Here is a 26460-nt window from a genome sequence, read left to right on the forward strand (position 1 = left end):
AATCTTTTACTTTCAACATTTCAAAGTTTATTTAAATTTTATTTAATTTTCATACAGTATCAAGTTTCCAACAGTCCCACAGCATAAGATGCAGCATGCAGAAAAAGGAAAAAAATGGTTCTCAAACTTAAATCTTCTCAGATATCCCCACACAAACTAAAAAGTCCCTCAGAGAAAAGGTAGCTCTTACAAACTAAAGCGTGGTCTGAACTATACAGAGAACAGAGAGCCAGAACTGCATTTAACAAATACTTATATACAAAAGAAAGGAAAAAAAAACATCAAATTTTCCCCTTTAAGCTGAGTACAGTGTGTGGCAGTTTGAGACAGGATCAGATATGCAACTTTTACTGGAATAGAAGCATCTTGCTGACCCGGGTAAAATACAAAAAGTTATATGTAGTTCAGTTCATTTGGATTACCTCTCATAATATGTGTACATTTACCAAAGTTTGGCAACATCCATATTGTATACCATTAAATTTTTAAATATATTAACATCACCATCCATGTGTAAACAAGAGGATTATTTCAAAAATTGATCTACATGCACAACAAAAAATATATTTCCATGTCATGCAAGCACAGGGAGGCCCAAGCCGTGCAGAGCTTTGGGATAAAAGGACAACAGAGCACTCCAGAGTCACATCTCTGACCGAAAACTCCTGTTCAAACCAGCAGTCGGCCTCCAAAGCAAAAGAAAAAGCTATCCTGATGCAGTTTATAGTGGGAAGCATTTTTCCCCATAGAAATTAAAATTTGGTTGAATTTGTTTTTCTCCCTGTTCGCATTAGTGGGTGGGAGGGGGAGAAAATGAGGTGATTGTGACGGAAAAAAGTGGAAGAAGAAGCCAACTTTTGAAATGTACACTTTGGGAAAAAAGAGAAAAAAAAAAAACTACATTATACAGCCTCTCCCACTGCACGCTGATCATACCAACGCGTTTAAGTGTTTGTGGTGCTTTAAAGAAAACAGACCCGTCCTGCGCTGTACTAAGAAAAGTTAAGTATTAAGAAGGGCTCCTGTAAAGCAGAAACAAAGCCTTCTCTTCCTGTTAAGGAAGATGAGCACACATTGATTACCTAATATACACATATTGGTTAAGAAATGCTGCCTGCAGATAAGTCTCTTAAATTGCTATATACTCGCACAAACAATGTATAATCTCACCATTATTCACTCTCATACTATTACTCTCAGGTCGTAGCCACGTCTGTCCAGCCTCTGTTCTTAACATTTAAACGCAAGAAGTTTGAATGAATTCAGTCCATTTGTCAGTGTGAGTGCAGAGCTTTTCTTTGCATTGCAGATTGTCTTACAGATGCACGCTGTCCAACGCAAAATGCCTCATCAAGCGTAAACCATGAACCAGTTTGGAGCCACAAATTATTTTGGAAAGACATTTTCTTGGCATTCATCTACCTTTAATTTCATGACAGAAAACAACGATAATCTCCAACAACATAAACACATTCTTCAGTATGAGTAAAACTAGAAATCTTATCACAAAAAAAAGAGAAACATGAATTGCCTTTCTAAGAGTGACTGGAAGCTTTTATTGATCTACACCAAACTGCTGTATGTAAGCTTAACAGAGGACACAAAGTCAGAAAATCAGAAATTTATATATGACTCGCAGTTGGAAGTTTCACGAGCCTATCTGTCCGGCATGAATGACAGTGGTGATGGTGGGTAATAACTTGGACTGGTTTCTGGATATGTTCTGGTTGGCACTTCATACCCTACTTTTGAGTTGTACTGTAAGTCAAGTGTTAAAATACTATACACTTCCACTCACAAGACAACCATAGATATACTTGTATTTTTCTTCTTTATAAAAGACAAGAACAAAAAATAAATATCAAAAATAACAATTAACAAAAAAAAAAACAAAAACAAAAAAACAGGAAGGATGAAATATGAAATATGAACAAGCCAACCAGCCTCTCCACTGCGCCCCCTTTCTCCCCCCTCATCCAAAATCAGAGATGCTCTTGCAAATGACAAATAGATGTCCTTCAGTCTCATAAAGTGCTACGACCGGGTTACTGAGAGGATTTCTAGTTCAATAACACTTCAAAGTTGGCTTCACGAGGCCTGTGGTTTTTGAAAGAAAAAGTGGCTTCACAGAGAGCGAGAAGAGAGAGAGAATACTTCCATTGAGTTACACAGAGAGCATTTGGCTGGGCGTCTCGAGCAGATCTTCAGAGATGGTGGAGAAAGCGGCTGTCGAGGAGGAAGGGGTGCATGTGTGTGTGTGTGTGTGTGTGTGTGTATGTGTATGTGTGTGGTGGTGGTGGCGGGGTGTCAGCAAGTGGAGGAGCGCTCACACGTCCACCACCATCTTTTTGTGTATATCGAGACCACCGACCACCTGGAAGCAAAACAAAATACTTCTTTTAATCCAGAGCTGTTGCAGGCAGTGATAAAGTGGTCACTAATAACATTACTGATGGCTCAGTCCCATTAAGTATCCCAGTGGGTCTTGACACTGACCCAGTGTGCACAGTAACAGCTCCCTGGCTCCACTTGTTATGAATCTTATTGATTAAACAAGTGCTTTATTATGTATTTCACTTTTGAGTTCTTGCTGTAACAGTATGTACATTGCAAATACAACTAGCAGTTACTTTCATTAAACTGTTATTCTTACAATTAATCTTTCAAACTGTAATATACAGACATAGTGAAAAATACCCCTAACAATTGTCCATGGTGAAAACCTCACTTCCTGCCAACCGAGAGTCCAGTCACTTGATATCAAACACAGAAAAGAAGCAAATACTTAAATTTGAGTGGACACAATGAATGTCAGATTCCCGGGATAAGTGACTTCAACAATTAACCTGTCAAATTAACAGTAATTTAATATTATGCAACCAAAAAGCTGGGAGATTCACAAGAGACACTTTTAACCACAAATGTTCACAACTGAAGCCGTAGAGGATATATATAATATATATAAATTTGGATCCTATATTTCCCATCTTGCAGCTCAATTGCAATGTCTCATAATTTCATTTCAAACTTCTTTCAGATCTCACACCTACAGTTTGAAATCTTAAGCCAAACTGAAGACATTATATAACTGCTTTCAGAGGCTGAGAAGCACTTACTCTTAAACTCAGCCAAGGTTACTACTACACATCATCCAGCCTCTGTTCTCAACATCAAATGACAAGTAGAACTTCCTGTGTAAATGAGCAGAGTTAACACCTCACTGTAAACACCCTTTCCCTTTACTACAACAAACCCTCTAAAAATCTATTTTTATAACCATTGTGATATGTTTAGACTGTCTTTTTTTTTGCAGTTTCTTTCACCCTACTGTGCTCAGATCAGGGTTATGTGAAGTCAGATTAAAATCATGTCACGCATGTTCACTGAACCTCGAAGCGTGTGAGCAGCAACACTTTGTTAAAAACAGGTTCTAATGTTCTCCTGCGCCATTCTAGAAATACACTCCCGCAAGGACACGAGCCTTTTTAGTTCAAGGCTCCGGAGATGCAGCCATCGCATGTGGGCCTTGTGTCTGTCGGAGTTACAACTGGCGCCTTTCATTTCAGAAAATGTCTCGGAGCAAAGCACGTTCCACTGGGCTCCAATAAAAGGTGTATGGATGAATTTTTAACACTAATTGTACGTCTTTGTCTTCTTGATCTTAAATTAGATTATTAAATTAGGTCATGTAGCTTCTGTCTGAATTATAAGGTCCGTATTTGAATCTGTGACAGAAATGCAGTCACATAATAGCTAAATCCTGGATGTCAATCTTGATTGTGTGTTCTCCTTAACTGTGACCAAGGCTTTAAAGAGTAACTTTGTCACAATTTCATCATCTTTGCAATATCTCCTGCAATACAGCAGCTACATCTTAATCCCAACTATATCAAACTATTGTGACTCTGTCCACTTATTCATCCAAAAATGATCCCCTGCAATGATGCTCTCATGACATTAATGTCAGTTTATGAGCTGATCATTTCAATGCTTGCCCGTCTCACATGACCATACCTGGGTTGTGAGAATAATGTCAAGGCACTATGCCTCTGACTAGTGCTTTCTCACTGTAAGTGAAAGCTTGTTTCATGGTGGTACTTGTAAATATCATTAGATAAGCTTTAGCTAGATGCCCTCCACACAGAATAAATCTTTTATTTACTGCTTGGTCCAATGTTCCTGTGGTCGTACATAGTGCTAGCTGAGGACTTTTAGTGCCCCATAATGTGTAGAAAGAAGCTAGCAGCCTGTGTTTACAGCCCTTGACACTATATTTCAACAGGAAGTGTGAAATTGAAACCCAGTGCTGTCGAGCCTAAGCAAAAATCTGTTGAGTTTGTTTGCCCCTTTGGCATTTGCCTTTACCATAACAGGCTGCATCAGCAGAAATGTCACCACCCCCAAAATACCCCAGGAGAGCTTGGACTTACTGCACAGAACTCTTCAAAAGATATCCTGCCGTCTCCGTCCTTGTCTGCGTTGATAATGGTCTTGTCCACGATCTGCTGGAGCTGCGTGTCCTTCAAGTTGTTGCCTACCATCATCTTCAACACCTGGAAGAGTTCGCCGTTGGAGATGTAGCCGTCCTTGTCCATGTCGTAGATCCTGAAAGCAACTGTGGCACAAAGTGTGGCGTGAGGGAGGGGGAGGACAGAAGCAGGGGCAGACAGGAGTGTCAGTGTCAGTTACACTGCAAAAACTACAGAGAACCAAACGTTCAGAGAAACAGTCACTGATCAATGGATCTCAGAGAGTCGCCTACCTGACTGACAGTAATAATTAAAGAACATAAGTCCTACAGGTTTTCAGATATTTAAAAAACAAACCCTTATCAAACGTGCTCTTCTTTGGTTTCCAGAGAGTGACTAGCCATAAGCTTGATTCTAGAGGAGGATCATAACCCTGGATAGTAACCATTTCTAACAGGAGATGTTTTCGATTTATAAGCCAGTAGCAGGTGTGCAAAAAAAGTGAATTTTGTACATTGTTCAACAATTACCGATTTTCCCCCAGGGGATGTTTTCTGTTGTAGCAGTAGAGCAGGGTGAGACAAACAGAACAGGGGAGACCCATGGGACAAAGCCCCGGCTGTTTTTAGTCCCAAAGCAGCAAAACAAGGACACAAGAGACCTTGAGCCAGAGGTGCTACATATGTCCACATGTGGTTTTAATGAAGAAGCAGCATCACTTACATCGAAGCTTCTGTTCCTTGTCTCCCTTGACGCTGAACTGTGAGACTCCCTCGATGAACTCTGGGAGATGAGAACAACAATGAGCACTGTAGGTTTTACAACTCGCGAAAGCTGTGACTATGTTTTACAGCATGCAATATTAATGAGAGAGCTGATCACTCAAATCAGCAAAGATAAACTCAAAGTCCTTGTACAACAGTGAAAGAAGATATAAATGTTAGAGCTCTTTTCCACAATTTTTCTATTTAATTATTATTTTAATGACTTCCAAGATTTAGGAGGCAATAAAGAGCTGAGAGAAACTCCCGGGTGCAAAGTCCCTACATATAGAGATATGAGCATTTATGATCTTTCACTGTAGTTTAACTTTCAAGACAATGATGTATTGACACTGAGAATCATGGGTATGTTTTGTATCACTTATCACTTATCACTTAAGAGTTGGTGAATTTCCCCATCATGTATTCAGTTCACAAAGTGGACCTTTTTCACTACTCAGAGCAGCTGTGTATTTGTGCTATTAATCATCTTTATTGCAGAAAATGATCTTCAAATCATACTTAATGCTAATGGACACTGCTACAGCTGCTTAAAAATAAGAGCCTGCAGTGCAGGGACATTAGTTCCAGCAAACATTAAGGTGCTGAATGACTGTTGTTCATAACAACTCAGCACACCCTGCATTCACATAATAAATGCACTTATCAGTCCAAACTATGGGTATGAATTAAGACCTAGAAAGATGACTTCTGAATAATGCCAAGCAATTACTAAGGCATTATTTTAGTCAAATAAGTGAAGTTCCTCTGAGTGAACTGCATGCTCTGCTGTCACACCAACATATAAACTGTCAAAGTGGCACTCCAAAATTCAAACACTGAATTTCGAGTAAGGCAATTTTGAGAAAGTAGTTCTGAAATACGATAAAGCTGTGATCAAATTTGGGATAGCAGTCAAAACACTAATATCATATCAGCACTTATGCAGTCTCGTTAGTCCGTAGACTACCAATCCAACTCCACTGAGGCTCTTAAATCGAAACTCAGAGCTCATTTACTTGCCTTGATTTTCAGTTATATTTCAGTTATATATTTATATATATTCTTTCATTACTTCAGCTGTGAGTGTTTCTCCTTTGCTCTCACTCAAATCAAGATCTAAAGATGGAGGGTGTCAAACATTGTGCAGATTGTAAAGCCCACTGAGCAAATATGATTTGTGATCTTGGGCAATATAAATAAAACTGACTAGACTTGACATAGTCCAGAATAAAGCTGTAAAATCTAGCAAGGGTAGTTCCCCACACCAGTAGAGTCTGTTGCATACCTTTAAAGTCCACCTCTCCGTTCCCGTCTGTGTCAAATATGTCGATGACCCTCTGGACCAGTGGGTTCTGTTGGAGCTCCGGCAGTGACATGAACTCCTCCACACTGAGTGAGCCAGAGTTATCTAGGTCGAGTTTCTTAAATCTCTTTCCTAGCCTCTTAATCTCATCAGCATCAACTGGAGACAAAAAGAAAGACAGGGAGAAGATCCAGATGAGATATTTACATTTGTTTTGTGGACATCCAGCTGATGTTGTTATCCATTTCCTAGATCATCACAACGGTGAAGAGCAAATTGTACTGGGGTCAGATGCATGGTGTCCAGATAGACCCGAAACTCAGAACAACCACTGATACTAGGACAATGGAAAAAAAATGAGCAGAAAACAGCAGGGAGGAAATGAGCCTTTGCATTTTCCACCTGCGGTAACATTCTTCCAAGATGGATGAAGAATCACATACAATATGCCAGTGGATGTTTATGTCAAATATAATTATCCCTTTGCTAACACCTGCATGAACAGTAGTCGTAAATTTTAGTAGCCACCACTTGCAACTAGGTCAAGGACACCACTTCTGGCCTGCACAGGACTGAGCCAACCACTGAAAGCTGCAGACACACAGTACATTTTGTTCTGCTGTTCTCCAAAGAAAAACTGAACTGGGTCCCACTATTAAAAAAGCTCCAGTTGCTAGACTGCAAACATTACATTCAGGCAACAGCTTTGATAATACTGCTGTGAATCTAAAATAGAAGAAAGAAAGCTGAAATGAAAGGGTGGAGGAGAAGGAGCAACACAGGAAGTATCAGAGAGACAGGGGCAAATGCATAAAACTTCTTGAAAACTTACAGCCTATGTTGTCTATTGGTGCTTTTTTAGCAGAAGGCGTCCGGATCTTTCGTTCTCCTGCCATCAGTAACAGCCTTAAGTCTCTGACCAATGTACAATTGCAAGGAGTAATCCATAAGCAATAACAAAGCCAGTTGTTAATTACTGTATAAGCTTATTCAGTCACATGATCCCATTGGCCAACCATGAACTACTACTATGCCTGCTTTAATCTGGGGTCCTAAATAACATGGGCTATCAATTTATCTTAACACATAGCTGACAGAGGGGAGGTGGTGTGACACATTTATGACACTAAGAATTCAGTTCAGTCCAGCTCTGATCAGGTTTACTGACCTCCATGAGGGAAGCCGTTTCAGATAAGTGACAGGAAAAGACTGCGAAGTTGATTTACAATGTGAGCTACGATGGTACATCAGCACAGAGTAGGGAAAAAAGCTAAAACTTAAGTCAGCCAGTGGGCTGACATCAGATTTATTTTACACTGCACCTGACAAATGTTCACGTCAGCCTATTGGTGTTAATTACAAGTAGGACAAGACGGAATGTATCATATGAACCTTGGATGTCTGTACTCCCAACAAGACAACCTGAAGCAACTGCATGTTATCCCATCTTTCCGCTTCTTATTACAGGATGCAGAGAGAGAACGAGAGAGAGAGCTGGAGGGGTGTGGGCTGTGTTTTGGGTTTCAACATTCGGACATGCTGTGCTACATCAGCTCGATGACTAATCAAAGTGTGAGTGTGGTGGAGCAGTAGGGGAGGAATGAGAGAGAGAGAGTGAGAAAGGAAAAGAAAAAGTTGGGATGGACACAATCACAGCAGCAGCAGACACTTGTGCTGGTTGGAGGGCCTAACAGTAAAGTACAGTGTAATCTGTCCAATCTGCTGTCCATTAATTTCTGTCCCTGGTATAACATAAACATGAGAGAGGTTAGGTTATAAATGTGACAGAATTAATCACCAGTTATTTACTGATTAATTCATCTTTTAAGTCATCTTTAAGTAAAATGGCAAAAATCACTCGTTCCAACTTCTCAGAGGTGGATTTTTGCTGACCTTCTTTGTTTCTATGATAGTAAACTGAATACATTGTGATTGGTTGTAAGAACAAAAGCAAGACCTTTGATCACTTCAACTTGAGCTATCAGAATTGTGATGATTTTTTTTCTCCACTGTTTTCTGATCATATGATTAATTAAGCAGGCAAAGTAATCAAAACAGAAAAGACTGTTAGCTGCGGAACCTGTATAATAAAGTAGCAGTAGCAGTTACATAAAAGCTGAACTTCAAACAAGAACACAAACTGTTAAATACAGTACATATATATATATATATGTATATATATATATATATATATATATATACACATATATGTTTGCAGCTGATGATAACGCTGATGGCTTGACTGGCAACCTGAATTCATTCACATCCTGTTGTTCTTTGATGAATAATGTTCTTACTAATCTTCAGCATTAACATTAACCACTGGTAAATTATGCCTGTGTGCTGTGCAAGCACTTGGCAAATTAAATTGGTGATGCAGAAAAGCCATGCAGCCTGTTGATTAATAAACAGCTTTTTTGTCTTCTGCATCTCTAGGCAGCACAGCAACTCAGTGCACAACGGATGTTTGTTGCACTGCGTCTCATTTCCATGATTTTTGCACACATTAGGTAGGTTGTGTCGCTGGTTCTTGGCCTGTTTTTACATGTCTGACAACCCCTGACACATGATGAATCAGTACTTTAGCAAAATCTGATATATGCCGCAGGGTTTCTGTGTCTGATACGTGTGAGTTACCAGAGCTGAGCACACGGCTGTCCTCTGACACAAAACACTTCCTTATCAGCAGCCTCCTGTTTCCTGTTCACAGCACATGACACCAGCCTGGCTCACAGGGGTTTAATGGGGGGTTTCAGTGCTACAGATAATTACCATGCGGGGTCTAGTGCCCAGTATAAACTCAAAGCACACTGCCGCACACTAAAGTTATAAATGTATTTATGATTTAATGTTCAGCTTTTTTCTGACACACTTCCACAGCCCACATTCTGCAATGGTCCTTTTGTTCGCCAATGACTTCATAATAAAAAAGCACTTCTCAACAATTATCAGGATGCCATTTTCAGGACTGCCAAATGACGAGAGAGGGGATAGCTCAGGTACTAGAGAGTGAACAGGTCAACTTGAACTAGTCAGAGCCCAATCTATATGGCTCAAAAGATTGAAAATGGCAAAACATTTATAAGATTCTGCTTGTAGTTCAACTGGAGCTCCAATAATTAGTTGATTAATTGATCGACAAAAAATGAGCTGCCAGCTATTTTGATAATCAATGAATCATTAATTGGAAAATGTCAAACATTTGCTGGTTCCAGCTGCTTAAATGTCTGGGTTTGCTGCTTTTCTCTGTCATTTATAATCTAGTTTACAAGAGTCTTGGTTGAGGACTGTTGGTTGGATACAAGGCAGATCAGTGAGTAATGAAAATACACATTGATTCAATAGCTACAAAAAGCACAGAATTCCAAAATGCATGGGGTACCAGCTGCTTGAATAAAAACATTTGCTGGATTTTATAGCTGTGACGGTTATTTTTTAGTACTTTTGACATTTATAAACCCAAACAATTAATCAGCAAATCAAGGAAATGATTGGTCAATGAAAATAATAATACTCTTAGTTGTAAAAATAGGCATGCACTTTAAACTGGCTCTCTGTCACAATTTAACTTCTTTTGGTTGCTACACAGTCAGGTCAGTGGGATAAGCTGAAAAATCATTCTGACATTTACAACGCATAACAAACTTTGCTGCAGTCGCTGAGCAGGGAACATCTGAGCGCTGTGCCCAGATCCCTTCCTGCTGTCTGGAGCTGCCAAGTGAGGAGGTACATGTATTATTCATGGCAGCAAGGACAACAGCTTTCTCACAGTCTGAGTCCCTCTCCCAGTCTCAAACCAACAAGTCTCAAGTCTGCCACCATCACAGACAAACGTGGCTCCCAGTGGAGCCAAATAAAACTCATGATTAAGACTTTTACTACAGCAATTAGGTTAACTGACCAATCCAGCATATCGCTTGTGCAGAAAACTGTTATGACCAAGAGATAAGTATTCCTGAATCATACCATAGCTGGAGGTTTATGACTCTACAGAAAAACACCAGAGAAGCTAATGAGGTTCTCTGATGTAACTATCACCATCATCTCATGCTTTCATGCAAACTCTTCCCACTGAGTGCAGTGAAAAGAAATAATTCCTAGATCACCAGCTTTACAAGCATCGACTGCCATCCTCCTTTACAGATGCCAAAATGTGGTGCGATGACAGGTACCAAAAACTGCCCAACAAATACAGGAACAGAGTCCAACTGGAAAGTGTCACTGTCTTAAGAGGATAGCTGTGTCACTGAGAAGGCCATGCTTGACGAAAAAATGCCTGGCACAAATATGAGAGCCAGGAACGACAGGTACAAGGTGGTCTTATTTTTTAAAAATCTCACTAACATCTGTACATTCAGCTACAGACAGGAGGGAAAAATACTGTTACAGCAAAGGTGACAGGTTTCTGCACATCTTCGTGCGCATAAAATATAAAACCTGCATAACACATTCTGTTCTAGCTGATCAACAGCCTCCTCCATGACCCTCTCTTGCACAATAGGAGGAGGCAGACGTGTTTTTAACCCCAGCATCAGGCCATGGCCTGTGTGTTTGAGCCTTTGGCAGAGGAGACAGCTGTGATGATGTGGGCGATTTTGCAAACCGACACATATATATGCACATCTCTGTTCCACATCGCTTGTAAGGATATGGATCAAGTTACAGTAGAGCCACAGGATTTAAATGATAGTGCAATTGACTAAGATCACCCAATAACCTATATTTACATTTGCGTTAAAGATTCTGAGTGTAACTTACACTTCACAGGAGGAGAAATGGATGGGGTTTTAATATAATATTACAGAGCTATGTGCGTTCTCTTACTTTCATTTGTATTAAAAAAAAGCTGAATAATACACCCAGGGATTCATTTTTCATTTAATGCAACATTCAAGGGAAAACTATCCAAAAATAAATGGTTTTCGGATAAGGCTGCACAGTCATAGAGGCTCCTCACACTGCTATGCTAATGAGCAGCTCTGAGGGAGACCCAATGTAACTGTGAGATGATTATGATAATCTCATATACTCCGCCGCAAAGTACAACACACAGAGACACACACTTTCATAAGCACTGCATGCACCCTCAACTGTGTTACTAGGCAACTGGAACCTGTTAGCCCCCAAGTTAGCCCACACACACACACACACACACACACACAAGAATGAGAAACATTTCAACAATTGTTCATAAGGTGTGTATACAACAAAATATATGCATATGCATGTCATAAGTGTTTGATTGTGTACAGGAAGTTCACACTAAGTCTGTCACAAACACATAAGCATCAATTTACAATTACAACTATGTCATCACGACCGATTCCTGTGCAGCTGCTTGGATCGAAAACGTAGCCATTTTTGCTTTAGTACAACCAGAATAAGAATTGTTTAATCAAGTGCCAATGTCAGTACCAGTGTTTCTGTAAGTGGTCCAACCTGTCAACAACCTCATTTCAGGGCAGCATCTCTGACCGCCACACTAAATCTTCTGCTTAACCCTGCAATATTACCAGTACCACAGTTAACAGTCAGCTAGCTCAAGCTAACCATTAAACAGCAGCACAGCTGTGTGAACAGAAAATCTTCTAAGTGCAACTGGCTTTTGCTCCCCATTTTTGTTTAATTATAAAACACAATGTTCCCAAAATGTCATTAATGACTTTGTCCTCTTAAGTACATTCAGCCATCAAATGGTTCACCCTGCACATTAATGGGGACATGTGACTGCATTAACACAGGGAATCTGCACTGAGACAAGCAGGGGAGGGAGTGATATACAAAGCAAAAATCAGCTGGTATGTTACTGATAATTGCAGCCTAGACCCTGTTGTATACAGCTAACCAAACACACAAGATAAGGTGTGAGGGTGCATTAACATGAGAAGGTTACACGAACAGCTCCGTAATTACATGAGTGTGATACATGACACTGTGCCAGTTAGCACAATAGTGTTGTGCTGAGACAATGAGGGTGGAGCGTCATCTAAGGAATATATTTATATAAGTGTGTCCAGATAAAAAAAAAAAACAAAAAAAAAAAAACAAAACAAAACTGCATACAATCATGAAAAAGGAACTCACAAATCAGACTGGTGGCCATGAGTTGAACTGCTTAGCTGCATTACATCTAGGACTCTACAGTACAGGAGTTTTATAAAGTTGTAAAAAAAAAAAAAAAAAAAAAAAAACCCAACCCTGATGATGTCATAATTTGCATGAAAAGGTTAAACGTAGAGATGCTACTGAGCTGCATCACGGGAAGTTCAGGATCTAACATTTTTTTTTCACGATTTGAGAGTATCTCAGCCTCTGCTTGCTTCCATTTTAACAATTCCCCTGAGTTCCCTGACATTACTGCAACAAAGTGCAACTGTAAATTTCTCTTTTGTGTAATTCATTTTTATAATAATTGAGAATAATTGTTCTTTTTTTCCCCATCCAAAGAAAAATTATTGTTCCAACGCTCTAACCCCCAAAGTGAAGAATAGTGCTGCATTAGTTAAAACTGTGATTCCTGTTCAAATTCAAACACAGGCAGCTTGGTATTTGGTTTTCATCAGGTAGCCACAGAACAGGCTCCAGTTTACCTGTGAATCTGGAAATCAGGAAATCATTTCTGAGACTGAAAAAAGATAAGCGCACACACAAACACACACCTTCTCTCTCACTCCCTCAGTCTTATCTCACGTAGGCCTCTGGGAAGAGAGGCCATACAGCTGAGTGTGTGTACTACAGAGGAGGGCTCCAGCACTCGGTGCATTAGGCTGATTGCTCTGCCTGCTCTGATAATGTACAGCTTGTCTGCACAGACCAAACTGAGGACGAAGCAGGGCAGTGCACCAATGGTGCATATATTTATAGCCATGCCGTCATCAGAAAACCCCCGACTCACCCCTCCTACAGAGGATCTGGCTGCCGCCCTCAGGGAAACCCCTAGCAACAAGGAACTCCAGCGAGTCACCCGCCGTTTATTTTGGGTGGCTGCAGACAGGCCTGCGATGGTTTCAGGCTTGCTACTGTGTTTCTCTATGAGAGCGTGATGGGTTGAGGAGGTTGTCTATGTGTGGGGTGAAGAGAGTGGCGGAACAGAGTGGGCATGTGCATGCACTTTAGCAGAGTGTGTATGGGAGTGTGTGTGTGTGTGTGTGTGGAGGTGTGTTTCTGTGCGATTTGTGAGTCTAATTATGCACGCTCCCACAAGTAGGCCATTAAATTTTGCCCGATCTAAGTTCAGCTAAACCAGCTGGGGTGAGACGCTGCACTGATAAGAGGATACTGGCGTTTAGAAAAATCCATCCTCCAGCATTGAATAATGAGAGATACTAAAAGACACACTCCTCCTCTTGATCTTTGGATATCAGTTAAGAACTGTCTAGTGACTGGTAGACTTTGCTGGTTCCTGTCTCATTGAGGGCGGTAATAGCTGGTGCAACACCGTGAATCTATCTGACCAGCAGGCCAGAGCTAATTTCTTCACAGCCAATTCCTGCCTGTCCAAGCAGTTGATGAGCTGAACAGCTGCTCTGTCAGCAGAGGGTGAGAGAGAGAGAGACAGAGGCAGAAAGCCAAAGAAAGACCAAGACAGACAGAGGGAGAGAGAGAGAGAGGCAAAAAAGTCCATTTTTGATTCAATATGTACCCATTAAACCTTGTCTTTAAGCAATTTTTGAGTTTTTCTATTGGTTTAGTCACTGGTTCATTTAATATTGTAAAAAAAATATCTGTCTTTTTGAGTTTAAATTAAGCGATTTGATGTTTTTGCATTTCTGACAATGCAAAGCAGAAGACAGGCACTGAGCAGAGAGGAAGAAAAACAAACAGTGGTGAATAAGTAAAGACAGCAAGAGAGAGCGATATAGACTGGCAGACAGCTGGAGAGACACTGTAGGTATCTTAGACTGAATATGGAGATCCCTAATGGGTTGAGTTCAGGGTCATGCATCATCCAAATCCACGTCCCCTTACTATGGTGGCATAATCCTGGGGAGGGAATGCCTGGAAGGCCTGGCAGGCCAAGGTCCTGTCCCCCATGATGCTACAGTAGTCCAGTCTAAGTATGGTCAAGCCACAATGTGTCTCCGCCCACTCCAATGAGAAGTGTCATTTTGAATATATTTGTGTCTGTATGTGTGTCTTGGTTAGGTTATTTTGCAACACAACACAAACAGGTGATGTTTAAACTTAAAAGAGTTCAAACATGTACCAACCAAGTCCTAGTAGCACAGTCAATATGTAGTACAGTCCCTTAAGATACAATGCACATCAATTATTGACAGAAAAAGCAGGTCTGTATTTGGAAACAATTCATCTATAGGGTTTCTCAGCAGGAAAAAAAAAACAAATTTAGTCAATAAGATTAAAGATCTCTAAGATTAAATCCAAGCAGATATAATCCAAGACCATGGCTCATAATTAGCATTAACATTAAAGATATTTTACTGCATAGTTGCCCCTTACTACATCTTTTTATCTGCAGCACCAAACATCTCAACAACTAACTTCTAAGCTCTGGTGTCACAGCAGTTATTCTGAGACATGATGAGGTCAATCTAAACAGCGACACTGTTCCTGAAGTACGGCTACACTACAGAAGGACCTGCTGTGGTCTCAGTGCTCATTAAACAGTGGGGCCATTTCAGTCTGGTTCTTAACAACCTCACAGTGCAAATCAGGCAATTAGCACCACAGCGGGCAGTGAGAAATCTGCATCTCTGAGGACTTTTCAACAACGCAAGCCTGAGTTGATGTATCATCAGGTAGGGAAGGTGAAGGAGGCGGACAAAGAAGAAATGTGAGTCATATCCTCAGCTCTCCTCCTCCTCCTCCTCCTGAGAGCGCAAGGATGTCTACTGGGCAGGCATCTCATAAACATGACAAAGAACATAAAGAGAGTTTGATTCCAAGATGAAATCTTCAATTTTAGAACCACAACATTTATACAAAAAAAAGCATGAAAGAAAACACAAGGAGAATTTAAGTGAATACAATGAAACTAAAATTTGTTTTAAGAGCAACAGATAATGTCATCACACGGGTGAATTTAATGGATAAAATCATTTATATGTAATTTCATGCTTCGTTAGTCATATGTAGTGTGATATAGTACATTATCCAGAAATTTAACTGACAGATAAACCAACCAGATGACAATCATGTTTTTCAGAAAAGTTAGTGATTAGACATAAGATAAGCCTGCTGTCTGATCTAATCACCATCATAAAAATCTAGAAAATTTTAATCAGAATATACACAGCAAGCACTGTACTCATCTTCTGGGCAAAACCCTGCAAATGGCGAACTATCATTTGTGTGAGCGGGGAAAGCAAAAATTGAAAATACTTACAATGCGAGCACATCTCCAGGGGGTAGCTGGCTTCATTTCCCTGAACAAAGAGACAAACAGACGTGTCAATTTATGTTGGAACTGGATACATCACAATAGTACAGAAACTACCTCAGTTTATATGTAGTATATCTGCAGTTTCAGTAGAAACCCATTACATCTGTTAAGTTTATTTAAAATAGGATGGCAGTGAATAGCAACCAGGGACAGACTGATTATTGGAACTGGTATTGAGCATTTTTCCATTTATCAGTATCATCTGTTTCACCAGAGATTGAAGTTAATTGTCATGTTTAATCCTCTTTGTCTGCTTCTGCTGTGCATTGTGTAGTTGCATCTTTCAACAGAGATGAAAAGGAAACAAGATGGCTCCCTCCTTATAGTATGCTGGCATGCTGGTTTTGTCAGTATGAACACATGTAGCTCATTAAAAATCATTGCAGACCAAACAAGCATTTTTAGACTGTTTTCTACAGAACTCGCAGTTGCTTCCTTGTTCGTCAATCAATGGCACCAACCGGGAAAGCTAAAAGACAATAGGGCCTGTTGATCTGTGGTGAGCACAACATCCATGTTCATGCTGCACATTTTCTCAACAACAGGAATGATGCAGACAACAAAGAGCATTCAGCTGTCTTCTGTGCTTGAATATTTAGAGATGTAATGATATCTGTAGAAACAGGCTGCTGGTATTTTAAAACCTGATGATGAGGTTTTGTTTTTTTTAATTATTGGGAAGTTACATCCTGCCAATAGACAGAAACAGGCAGGACCGTAAATTTAATGGCTTAGACTCTGGACCGTTGAGTCTACTGTTCAATAAAACTGTCTTAACTTCAGCCAGTATGTGTAACACTCTGTCAATAGATGTTGAAATGTGGTATTGTGCATTCCTGAACGAAGTCACGGTCTTCTGGTTTTCTTAGCTCCTGTGTCGGGCAGGAGGAAGGATGGTGCTCTGTTGGTATTACAGAATGAAAAAGCCTAAGTTGAGTCATGCATTAAGGCTTTTTGAAATCGTTTGTGAAGGTTTTCATCAAACTCGACAATCTTTCAGCACGATGCTTCCCTGATCTTCAAAGTAAAACATCTTCATTATCTAGAAATCGCTGATGTGAATTCTTCAGATAGTTTGCATGCAAATGTGTCCTTCATGTCCTGCAGCAGAGACAAGAATTCATCCCACAAGTTAGTACTTTATGTTTACAGCTAAAGTTTTTACTAGTTTGGATTTGGAACTGCATAATAACATTTTTGCATATTTCAATGGGAACACCAAAGGATACTGGTTTAAATACCACACTTATGATACACAGCGTTGTATGGGCAACATGACTGAAACTAATATGTGACAATGCTAAGTATCTTAGGGCAAAAAAAAAAAAAAAGTTTACTCAGTTTTTCTAAAAAAAAGACACTAAAAAATGTTAACACTAAAATTAAAACTCATAGATATACATGCAAATGTTTTAACGCAATTATCCACAGGCCATTTTGAGGCCCTAACACAAATACACTGGGGTGAAATGTGGACGAGGAGGTAACTGCATGCACTTTGATAAATACAAGCCACTTACAGCAGTTTTGGTGAACATTTCAAAATAATATAATAATACTTCAATCAAACCCCTTGCGGCTGATTGCTATTTATATATGCAGCCTCTTTCATATCGTGCATCATGCATTGCATGACATCAAATTTTCCAGCAGAACGCAAAGGCTCTTTAAATGAACCATACTATCCTGTCCTGTGCGTGTGTGTGTTATTGACTCATGTTCAGCAGTCACATCCGCATCCCCTCTAACATCGCAGTGTCCACTGAGTCTGCGTCCAATCGCTGGCAGAGTGAGGCTGGACGCTCACATGGGAACCAGTGAGGAGTCCCTGTTGCAGAGGGGTGGGGGTGATGCGATGGGGATTCTGCAGAGAGAGAATGATGCCCCGAGCCAGCATGTAATCGACCGGAATTGTCCTGCAGTTCCGTTGAGGAATACCAAAGTGTGATCTTGCTCGGCAAACTGGAAACCGAGTACCTACGGCCAGAGTTGGTACACCAGGAAACCAGCTACCACCTTTTTGGCCAAACGTTTCTGAAAATCGTGTCTTTCAAATTAGCAGAACCATAGCCGTCTGCAGTATCTTTATTCATGCTAGTACTAGAAGCCCGAGTCAGAATTTGCAGTCAGAGGTCCACAAAAGTCTTAACAAAGAGCGGATTTATCCCAGGAATGAACTGATTAATTCAAATCAAAAACTAAGGCATATGAACTTTGACTGCACAAGATAACCACACAGAGAATACTCCAAAAAAGTTCTCCTTACAGCGTAACTTAATATGATTCTGATATTGAAATTTTTCTTTCCAAATGTGTATATACTACGATTATCAGATGAGGAAAATTTTGAAAAATGTTGATTGACTTTGACTGTCTTGCTTGTTTGCCAGTGTGAGTACAACAAAAACAAATTTCCTGCAGTGGTTAAGACCAAAGAAATAATCTCACCCAAAGAATATAAGTAACACAACATGAATGAGAAGAGGTGCCCTTCATGTTGACATCCAAACACACTATACACACTCACCTGTCTTAAAAAAAAGTGGCAGTTATGTCATCTACTGGCTTATCACTGTGCTGCCATACCACAGCAGACTTACCTCCGAGAAGTTGTGGTATTTTAAGAGCAGCGAGGAAAAAGAGGTGACACAGGATTAGCCAGGAGAGCGACTTAGCATTTGACACCCTATTAGGAGAGCGGAGTCAGCCACTAGTGAAGTGATCGGAGGTTGACATATACATGGCTTTCCTTTATGAAACAACAAGCTGACTGTGTCTGAGAACGGCTAGTTTAATGGATTGAATTCCAGTGCAGCTCAGTGCGTAGTGCATGACTCCACCATTACTGGGGTTGGGTTTCCCATTTGCCTGTGTGGCTCAGAGGGAATAGTGACAATGTGATACTTTATCGATCCCTGTAGGGAAAAGTCTTTTTGTTTGCTCCCCTCCACAAAACTTGCTTGGTGACCAAGCAGCATTGCAAGAGCTGTAGAGATACAGTGACTCACTAAAGGAAGCTTGCATTCAAGGCGGTGTCCTGGTGTCCTGCAGTTCAAGGACAGGCTCTCAATGACCCTCACCATGCTACATGAGACTTCCATTATTGTTCACACCTTTATTTTGGTTCCCTATGGTAGCACTAAAGAAAATTAATTCTTTGTTGTATTTTACTTATAATCCATTTAGGACCCATTGTGACTTTTTCCAAATGAACCAAGAGTTACAAACATCGCACCAGAGATCACTGTTGGGTAGACTGAGACCCTTGTCTTATGCTTGTCCAAAAATATTTCAAAGAATTTGAGTCATAGTGTTTTCCAATGCACAAATGTTTTAACAGTCAAATAATATACTCCAGAGTTCATTTTAACTACAAGGGCATTTGTCTTTAGTTGACAAGTCAGTGACATGCCAACATGTTTAGTAGGTCGGTTTGGCTTCACAAAAGTAACACACCATCATGCAGTCCAGAAAAATGTAGGCTCCTAAAGGTTCAGTGTGCAAATTTACAGATGTGGTGGATTGCAACCACATGAACATTCCACGTCGCATCCTCCCCTATGATGACAACTAAAAATGTGGTAGTCCCTCTCTAGAGCCAGTGGTTTGTGGTTGGTTTGTTCATTCTGGGCTACTGTAGAGACATAAACAGTCTAACAGTTTCTATGCTCATGTCACGATCCACCTGCTGACCATTTGTATTGTTTACCCTACTTGCACTACTTCCACTCTGTACTACCTCACTTTTGTACTACCTCCAAAACCATATTTATTTTACTTATTTTACTTTGTTTCACCTTATTCTATTTTATTTTTAATATTATATGCTACTCGTTCTTACGTTCTACGTATGCACCAATCACCAAGACAAATTCCAGGTAATGTGAAACCTCTTTACTTACATGGCAATAAAGACAATTTTGATTCTGATTCTGAATACACATGTGGCTTCAGATGATTATACACCAATTAAAACATGATTATAAATATTATGATGCAATTTCTGCCCCTAAATCCTACACACTGGACCTTTAAAGCCCAATGCATCAAAAGCATGAACAGATAATATATCTTTATGTAAATTGCAAATATCAGGGAAGGCTTGGAGGCATCACTGCCTTTAAGATGCATCCATTCTCTATACCAGTTATCCGTCAGGATCGTTGGCGCTGGAGCCTATCCCAGATGACTATGGGCAAGAGGAAGGGTACACCCTAGACTGGTCGGCAGTCAATCACAGGGCTGACACACAAAGACAGACTACCACACATGCAACCCTGCCGCCCACTGCCTTTAAGATTTCTTTCATATCTGAAACAACAGAGTGACTTCAGGGTCCAAATGAAAACTTATAAAAGAATAAAATAAAATAGGAAGTAGATGTACGAGAGGAAAAATCTCATCAAATTCACTGTTCAGGCAAATAACCATTTTAAAACATGTGTTTTCTGTACTGATGCCTATCCTTTATGACATCTTATGATACATTTGTCTTAGCTTACAAAGGTGGATAAAAAAAAAATACCCAAACAACATTCTGGGTAAATGAATGTTAGGTGTGCATGCTCTCAGCTACATCACTGTCATTTAAGTACTAACTGTAGGGTCCCTGGAGGTCAAGACACTTACAGCAAAGCAGATTTGTTGTTGAGGATTACAGGTTTACTAAGGCCTGCCTTGGATTCACCGGTGCTGCTAGTGAGGGGTCAGGAGTAAGTCTTGACTTGTCTTCTGTAACAAACCATTTCATGCATTTCTTTTAGAGCTGCCTGCCCTGTTACATAGAGGCTAACACAGCGTATCAGATGGGGTGATTATAAACAAACAGAAAAAGAGGTGAACAAAGTGAAAAGGCATCTGGCATACGCAGAGAGAAACAGAGGCAGAAAGGGAAAGAGAGACTCGTGCTGGCTCATCTATAATGCATGCTTCATTCACAATCAATTAGGCCTTAGCACACAAAACATGTTTTGCATAATGAAGAGTCTGGCAACAACGCTGGTTCAGCAGCAACGCTACGGCCGACCCAAAAACCCGGCTAATTATAGACCTGCAGAACCCAGTCATAACATGAAAGACTGGGGAGTATATCACACAGAGCTGCAGACATGGAGGGCTTTTCTGAGGCATTTTGGCAGTACATAAAAATGTATTCTGCTCTCAAAATCAAATGATAGCACACTAATTCTTGATTAGTAGTAAGGGATACTGCTATCATAACATGCTCACTATAATGGAGCAAAAAGTTTAAATCCTCACCTTCAGGTTCCATTCACAATAAATTTCTAGTTTATTGAAGATTAAAAGGCCATAAGAACAAGAGGATCCACCTTAACTCCTAACTAAAAACTTAACCCTTATTTAATCAAGGCAGGTTTTCTGAGCATGAATGCTCTTTTTCAACGGTGACTGTCTTCACCTGGCTGTCAGGGACATGTCAGTGTTCTAGAGCCACTAATTCACTTTCTGGTCTAAATGTAGTCAGACAACCTTAAAGAGTAAGAGCCTGCAGAAAATGCAGAGCAGAAATGCATCATTCCCTGAATTCCGTCTGTGGTGTCTGAGATATTGTGCATAAAACTATGGATGGATTGACAGGACATACAGTGTGTGACGGACACACTGGACAGACACATGTGTGAGTTGAGCAGGGCATTTAAGATACTATTCCACACAAAGCATGTTACTGACATTATTTTTGAGGGCTGATAAAGTCTGTTGTGTAGGCATTTTCTTCCTGCTTCGCTTGTCTGCTTGATTACTTCAGGGATTGCAACTCTCCTCCATGCAAATGTGTTTGCACATACTGAGCTTGCCATAAAGGCAGGCTTTACGACAAACATACTCAACCCCTCAGAGCCACAACAGAGAACAGAGCTGAGCTGTGCTTTCAGATTGGTCTTTAAACAGAGTTCACCACTTCATCAGCCCAACTTTATACAGAAGGCAATATCCAGGCCAATAACCAGCTGAAGCAATGTCAATAATAACCTACTACTCTATTGCACAGATGAGAAGCCACGGATGATATGTGCAAGAAATGAGAAAATAAGCTGCTAGAATTTCATAGTAATCTGTCTGTTATTCTCCTTCTGCTCCTCAAAGCATCAACTCTCACCTGAAATTCTTGTTTCATAATATCACCTGAATATTATGTTTGCTTGCTTCTGTGTTGATTCATGGTCAGTCCTGCGTGGATATACTGTACGTGCGCTGCGTACGTGTTTGTGTGTATGTCAAGGATCTGAGGCAGATTTAGGAGTCAAGTGCAAATATGAAAATAATTACCAAAATCTTGCTGCCCAAGTGAACTCTGGCAGAGCTAATCCTCTCAGCCATTTCTATCCCCGACTTGAGCTTACCTATACAGGGTTTTGAAGGCCTTATAATGCTGTGTAAACTAACAATGCCTAAATCTTCTTACACATTAACCTAGTAGTGATAAAGCTACTGTATTTATCTAGTGTTCAATTCATTACCAGGGACACACTGAGTAATGCTGTCACATCAGAAGGTCCCGGCTGAGAACACGATGGTGAAAAAAATTACGTCTTCAAGGCGCTCACGTTGTCAAAAATAATCCAAAACCCAAATATATTTCAATTTGATTCAACTTACAAACAAAAACAACAAATCCACATGTTTAGAATCATAACTGGATGAGTAACTTAAATGATCGGTTAATTATAAAATTACCACTAACGCTACGTGGATTCAGGCAAAAGGCTGAAACAGCAACCTCAATAACAGCTTAATTTCAACGTCAAGGGATGCAATGAAGTTATACTTTTTTAAATTCAATACCTTCACAAAACTATTTTCAACTGACATTTTATCACCATATTTCTTGTAGAAAAATATTTTTACTTTCTGTTAAAACATGAAAATGTATGTGTTTTGTGTTTGACTAACTTTGTCCTGTTGGCCACAGCCAACCCTATATCAACAATAGCCAATTTCATTTATTGCCCCATAATCTAATACCATGAATCACTGCGTAACACACTGCTGGCAAAAGCTATCCGTGAAGGAAGCCCCATATTGTTTGGTCCACTGCTATTATTTAGATGCTTTTGAGGCCTTGACTGCTGATGAAGCAGAAAAAGAAAAACACTTTGATTTAATTAAATTAACCAAAAATGTCAATCAGCCATAGATTCTGCTTCTTGCCAACAAGTGACGTATTTATAATTTTGCCCAGACTTTGTACAAACAACAACAACAACAAAAAAAGAACAAAAAATTGATACCAGCTTTTAACCCACCCCCTTCACCTCCTCCTACATCAGTGTCAGTGGCTAGAATTTATAATCTATTCATCTATTTTGACCTTTTTAGCTTCTGAGCACCGCTGAACAGTCTCTCATGCATTACATCCATGAAACGGTCTATTCCAGGCAGTAATTACAGAGGCGAGCAACCCTTGATGTGCCATTTGAATGTTACTTTAAACTTTTCAATTCACCTGGCACAGAGGCTGACATACCAGACAAACAAAAGTTTACTGACAAGAGTTTGGCCTGCGCCAGTGACTGCTGCCTTCAGTGCAAAGCCCAGCACTGCAGCGGTGCAACGACCAGCGAGGAGAATAAATCCAGATTGAGTGGGCTGGTTGGAAGTGCACTGTGGATCACATACTGTTGATCATCATTTCTGCTGGTGGTTCGCTGTGGCTTTTATCTCTTTTACATTAGCTACGGCTCGATCCTTATGTGGGTGGTGCTTGATTGCTAGGCAGCATATGGTCCCCTTACCATCAGATCATTCCACTACATGCTTAAGCAACTGTGTGTCCCTGCCCCCAGCCTCACCCTGCAGCAGAGAAGAATACATTTTGACAAGCCATGACACACTATCTTTGCAACATGCATGCCCTTAGTTTCTACCCTCTGGCAGAGAGCGGAGACTGCTGCAGGGCAAATGTAACAAGGTGTTCTGAGCATTATAGCTTACCTGTCTCTGGATAATGTATTCACTACAAGAAAGCCGAGAAGCCACTGCTACTATTTCTTATTTCAATGCTGTGTCACAGGCAGAAGATGCTGCTGTTAACTGTTGTGCTGTTGTGAGTGGCTTCTGAGTTCCTTTGTGTTTACAAAGGCATCATAATACTCAGGAACAGCAACCTTAAATCACAATGCATGAGCTCCTGGTAGTGATGTAGCAAGTACCCAACCTGTTCCAAAAGGCTGGTTTACTAAGTTATGTAGTTTATGCAGCAGAACTGAAGAGAAAAGACTGAAAAGATCTTTCCCTGCTCCACATTTAAGGTTGTACTCGGCAAACACATCCAGATGGCTCAGTCAACCTGCTTCTTAGAACAGGCATCAGGTGAGTTCACGCTTTGTGGGCTGAAATGTGAACTTAAAAAACAGCTCTTACAAGACATATTCTGAAAATAACTGTTTGTTGACATTTGTGCTCACACAAAATCCCGATGAATAACGGAAAATCATTTTGCTCATAAAGAATTGAAATTACTTTGTCACCATTCCCTGCTGGACCATCTGATGATGGCACCATTTCCTGAAACACGTCTCTGACATTTCTTCTTGCTCATCAGCTGATGTACATGTATCTGCAATAAGCTAAAATAATCATTCATATCTGCCTGGCAAATCTATCAGGGTGGTCCCAGTTTGTAAACTCGATGACAGATCACTAGCTTGGGTCAATACTTACAGACATGCGAATCTACTGGTTATTAACAAGTGTGAGAAACCAAAATCTACAAAACCCTGAACAAATAAAGCTTCCCCCAGATCTGATACAGATTTTACCTCCAACAAACAGGTAAAAGCAATACATTGTGGCTTTTATCCCTGTCTGCACAAAAAGAAGCCAGTAAAACAGTCCTCCGTGGACATATTCTGAATACCGGGATTACAGTGAACAAATGGCTGCTTCTGCCAATCAGGACACCAATAACTGGTCAGAAAATTGATTTGTGGAGGTGTGTTTGAATTATGGTTGGGTGAATAGTAGAGGGAAGCACACAACCATACAACTCTTGCTGGTGACTGGTTACTGACAGTTTGATCCTCCATCAAGGCCTGGACGCTGCTGCCCGGTGAAGTCCACTCCTATTGGTCATTATATGGATGCTTAACGGTTACTAGGCAACTCAACCTCTTACATATAAATATACATATATAGTAGCCGACTGACCAATTAATTAGGGCAGTGCGAGCCAATCCAGTGGCCTGCAATGGCAGCCTCCTCTAGAAAGCGCTGTAGGTAGATACAAATATAGCCCCGGCCTATTCATTAAAGCTGGGCTCAAATGAAACAATGTTGAAAGTATCAACAGAGCGCCGCGCTGCCTGGGAAAACATACAGAAACATGTCGTTATACGCCGAATGCAAGCGCGAAAGACGTGACTTGAGCAGACGTTTCTTTTTCCTGCCTGATGTGTGAACTGTGCCACATTTAGTCGCTAAAACCAGGCCTAAATAAGCGTGTATTTTTGTCACGAAAACTCATTCGCACAGGCCTCGTTGCTAATAAGAGTGAAGGCTATGTCGAGGAGGGATAAGAAATATCTGGGCCACAGGCTTCAGGCTACTGTCAGCCCCGGGGTTTAGCACACACACACACAGAGAGAGAGAGCGCGCGACAGGGAGCCAAAAGTGGGTGAGAAACGCGTTTCCTCCTCGCCGGAGCCCTACGTGGTCGACCGTTAACTCCATGCAAAGAGCTCACCGCGAAAAACAACCTGTCAAAACGCCACATTATTCGATACATTAAACAGTAGGCCTGCCCACTGGTGTGTTTACCAGTCGGCGGAGGGTACAATTAGGAGCTTTGCCGCTTACCATCTTGCAGGTCGGATGATGAAATCCAGGCGATGTGTACGGAAAAGAGGTACAGCAGGGGGAGGGGGGGGAGTCGATAGGCCGCCGAGTTGTGGCGAGAAATACAAAAAATATGGTTGTGGTGCTCTCTGAGGTCTCGTCCTCGCTTTAAACCCAGCTTGAGGCACTCTTCCCCGTCTATCTCTCTCTCTCTCTCTCTCTCTCCTTTGCCGAGGCTTTCACTGCAGTGGCAATGGGAGGGAGACCCGCTGGGAGGGGACAGTAAGCGGAGGAGGAGGCTCGGGTTGACAAGCAGGCGGTGGCGGAGGGGAGGAGAGAAGAGGCGAGGGAGGGGGAGGTGCAGCAGTACTGTACATCCGGGACCTGCAGGTTACATTTATTTATTTATATTTTTACCTCCTGAATAAGTTTGTGTTTGTGCTCCCCCTGCCGGTGGCGCCGATGTACTGCAAGAAGTCGCCACTCAGGCTTTTTCATACTCTGTACACCCGCAACCTCACTCAGCTCAACTCAACTGGCAGATGGACTTCATTTTATCTAATCCCTATGGCACTAAGTCGGTTCATCAATAGTACAGACTTTGCCTCATGAACAAGCACTAAATCCAGTCTAAGCGTCGTAAACCACAGTGAGATTTGAAGTGGTTACAGATGAAAATAAAACCTAAACAATCACAGGCCTGCAGTTTCTGAACACAATCTTTGG

At 40.8% G+C, this 26460-nt stretch overlaps 1 protein-coding gene across 1 annotated transcript; it reads right to left on the bottom strand.

The window, feature by feature from the left end:
* Positions 1 to 4: 4 nt before the first annotated feature.
* ppp3r1a (protein phosphatase 3, regulatory subunit B, alpha a) lies at positions 5 to 26060 on the bottom strand. The gene is made up of 6 exons (XM_046400982.1): positions 25756 to 26060; positions 15883 to 15922; positions 6519 to 6695; positions 5193 to 5252; positions 4431 to 4615; positions 5 to 2374 (listed from the first exon to the last, which is right to left on the bottom strand). Exons 1-6 carry the CDS (start codon positions 25756 to 25758, stop codon positions 2327 to 2329), a joined length of 513 nt encoding a protein of 170 aa, XP_046256938.1. The 5' UTR covers positions 25759 to 26060; the 3' UTR covers positions 5 to 2326.
* Positions 26061 to 26460: the final 400 nt, after the last annotated feature.

This window comes from Scatophagus argus, chromosome 10, assembly GCF_020382885.2.
Source record: "Scatophagus argus isolate fScaArg1 chromosome 10, fScaArg1.pri, whole genome shotgun sequence".
NCBI classification, from domain to species: domain Eukaryota; kingdom Metazoa; phylum Chordata; class Actinopteri; family Scatophagidae; genus Scatophagus; species Scatophagus argus.

Bases quoted from the DNA above. Each gene is read 5' to 3' on its own strand.
- ppp3r1a (XM_046400982.1), bottom strand. The intron at 5,253-6,518 runs GTATGCAACAGA...CTCATCTCCCAG, and splicing joins CGGAGAGGTGGACTTTAAAG to AGTTCATCGAGGGAGTCTCA. The intron at 4,616-5,192 runs GTAAGTGATGCT...TTTGTGCCACAG, and splicing joins CAAGGAACAGAAGCTTCGAT to TTGCTTTCAGGATCTACGAC.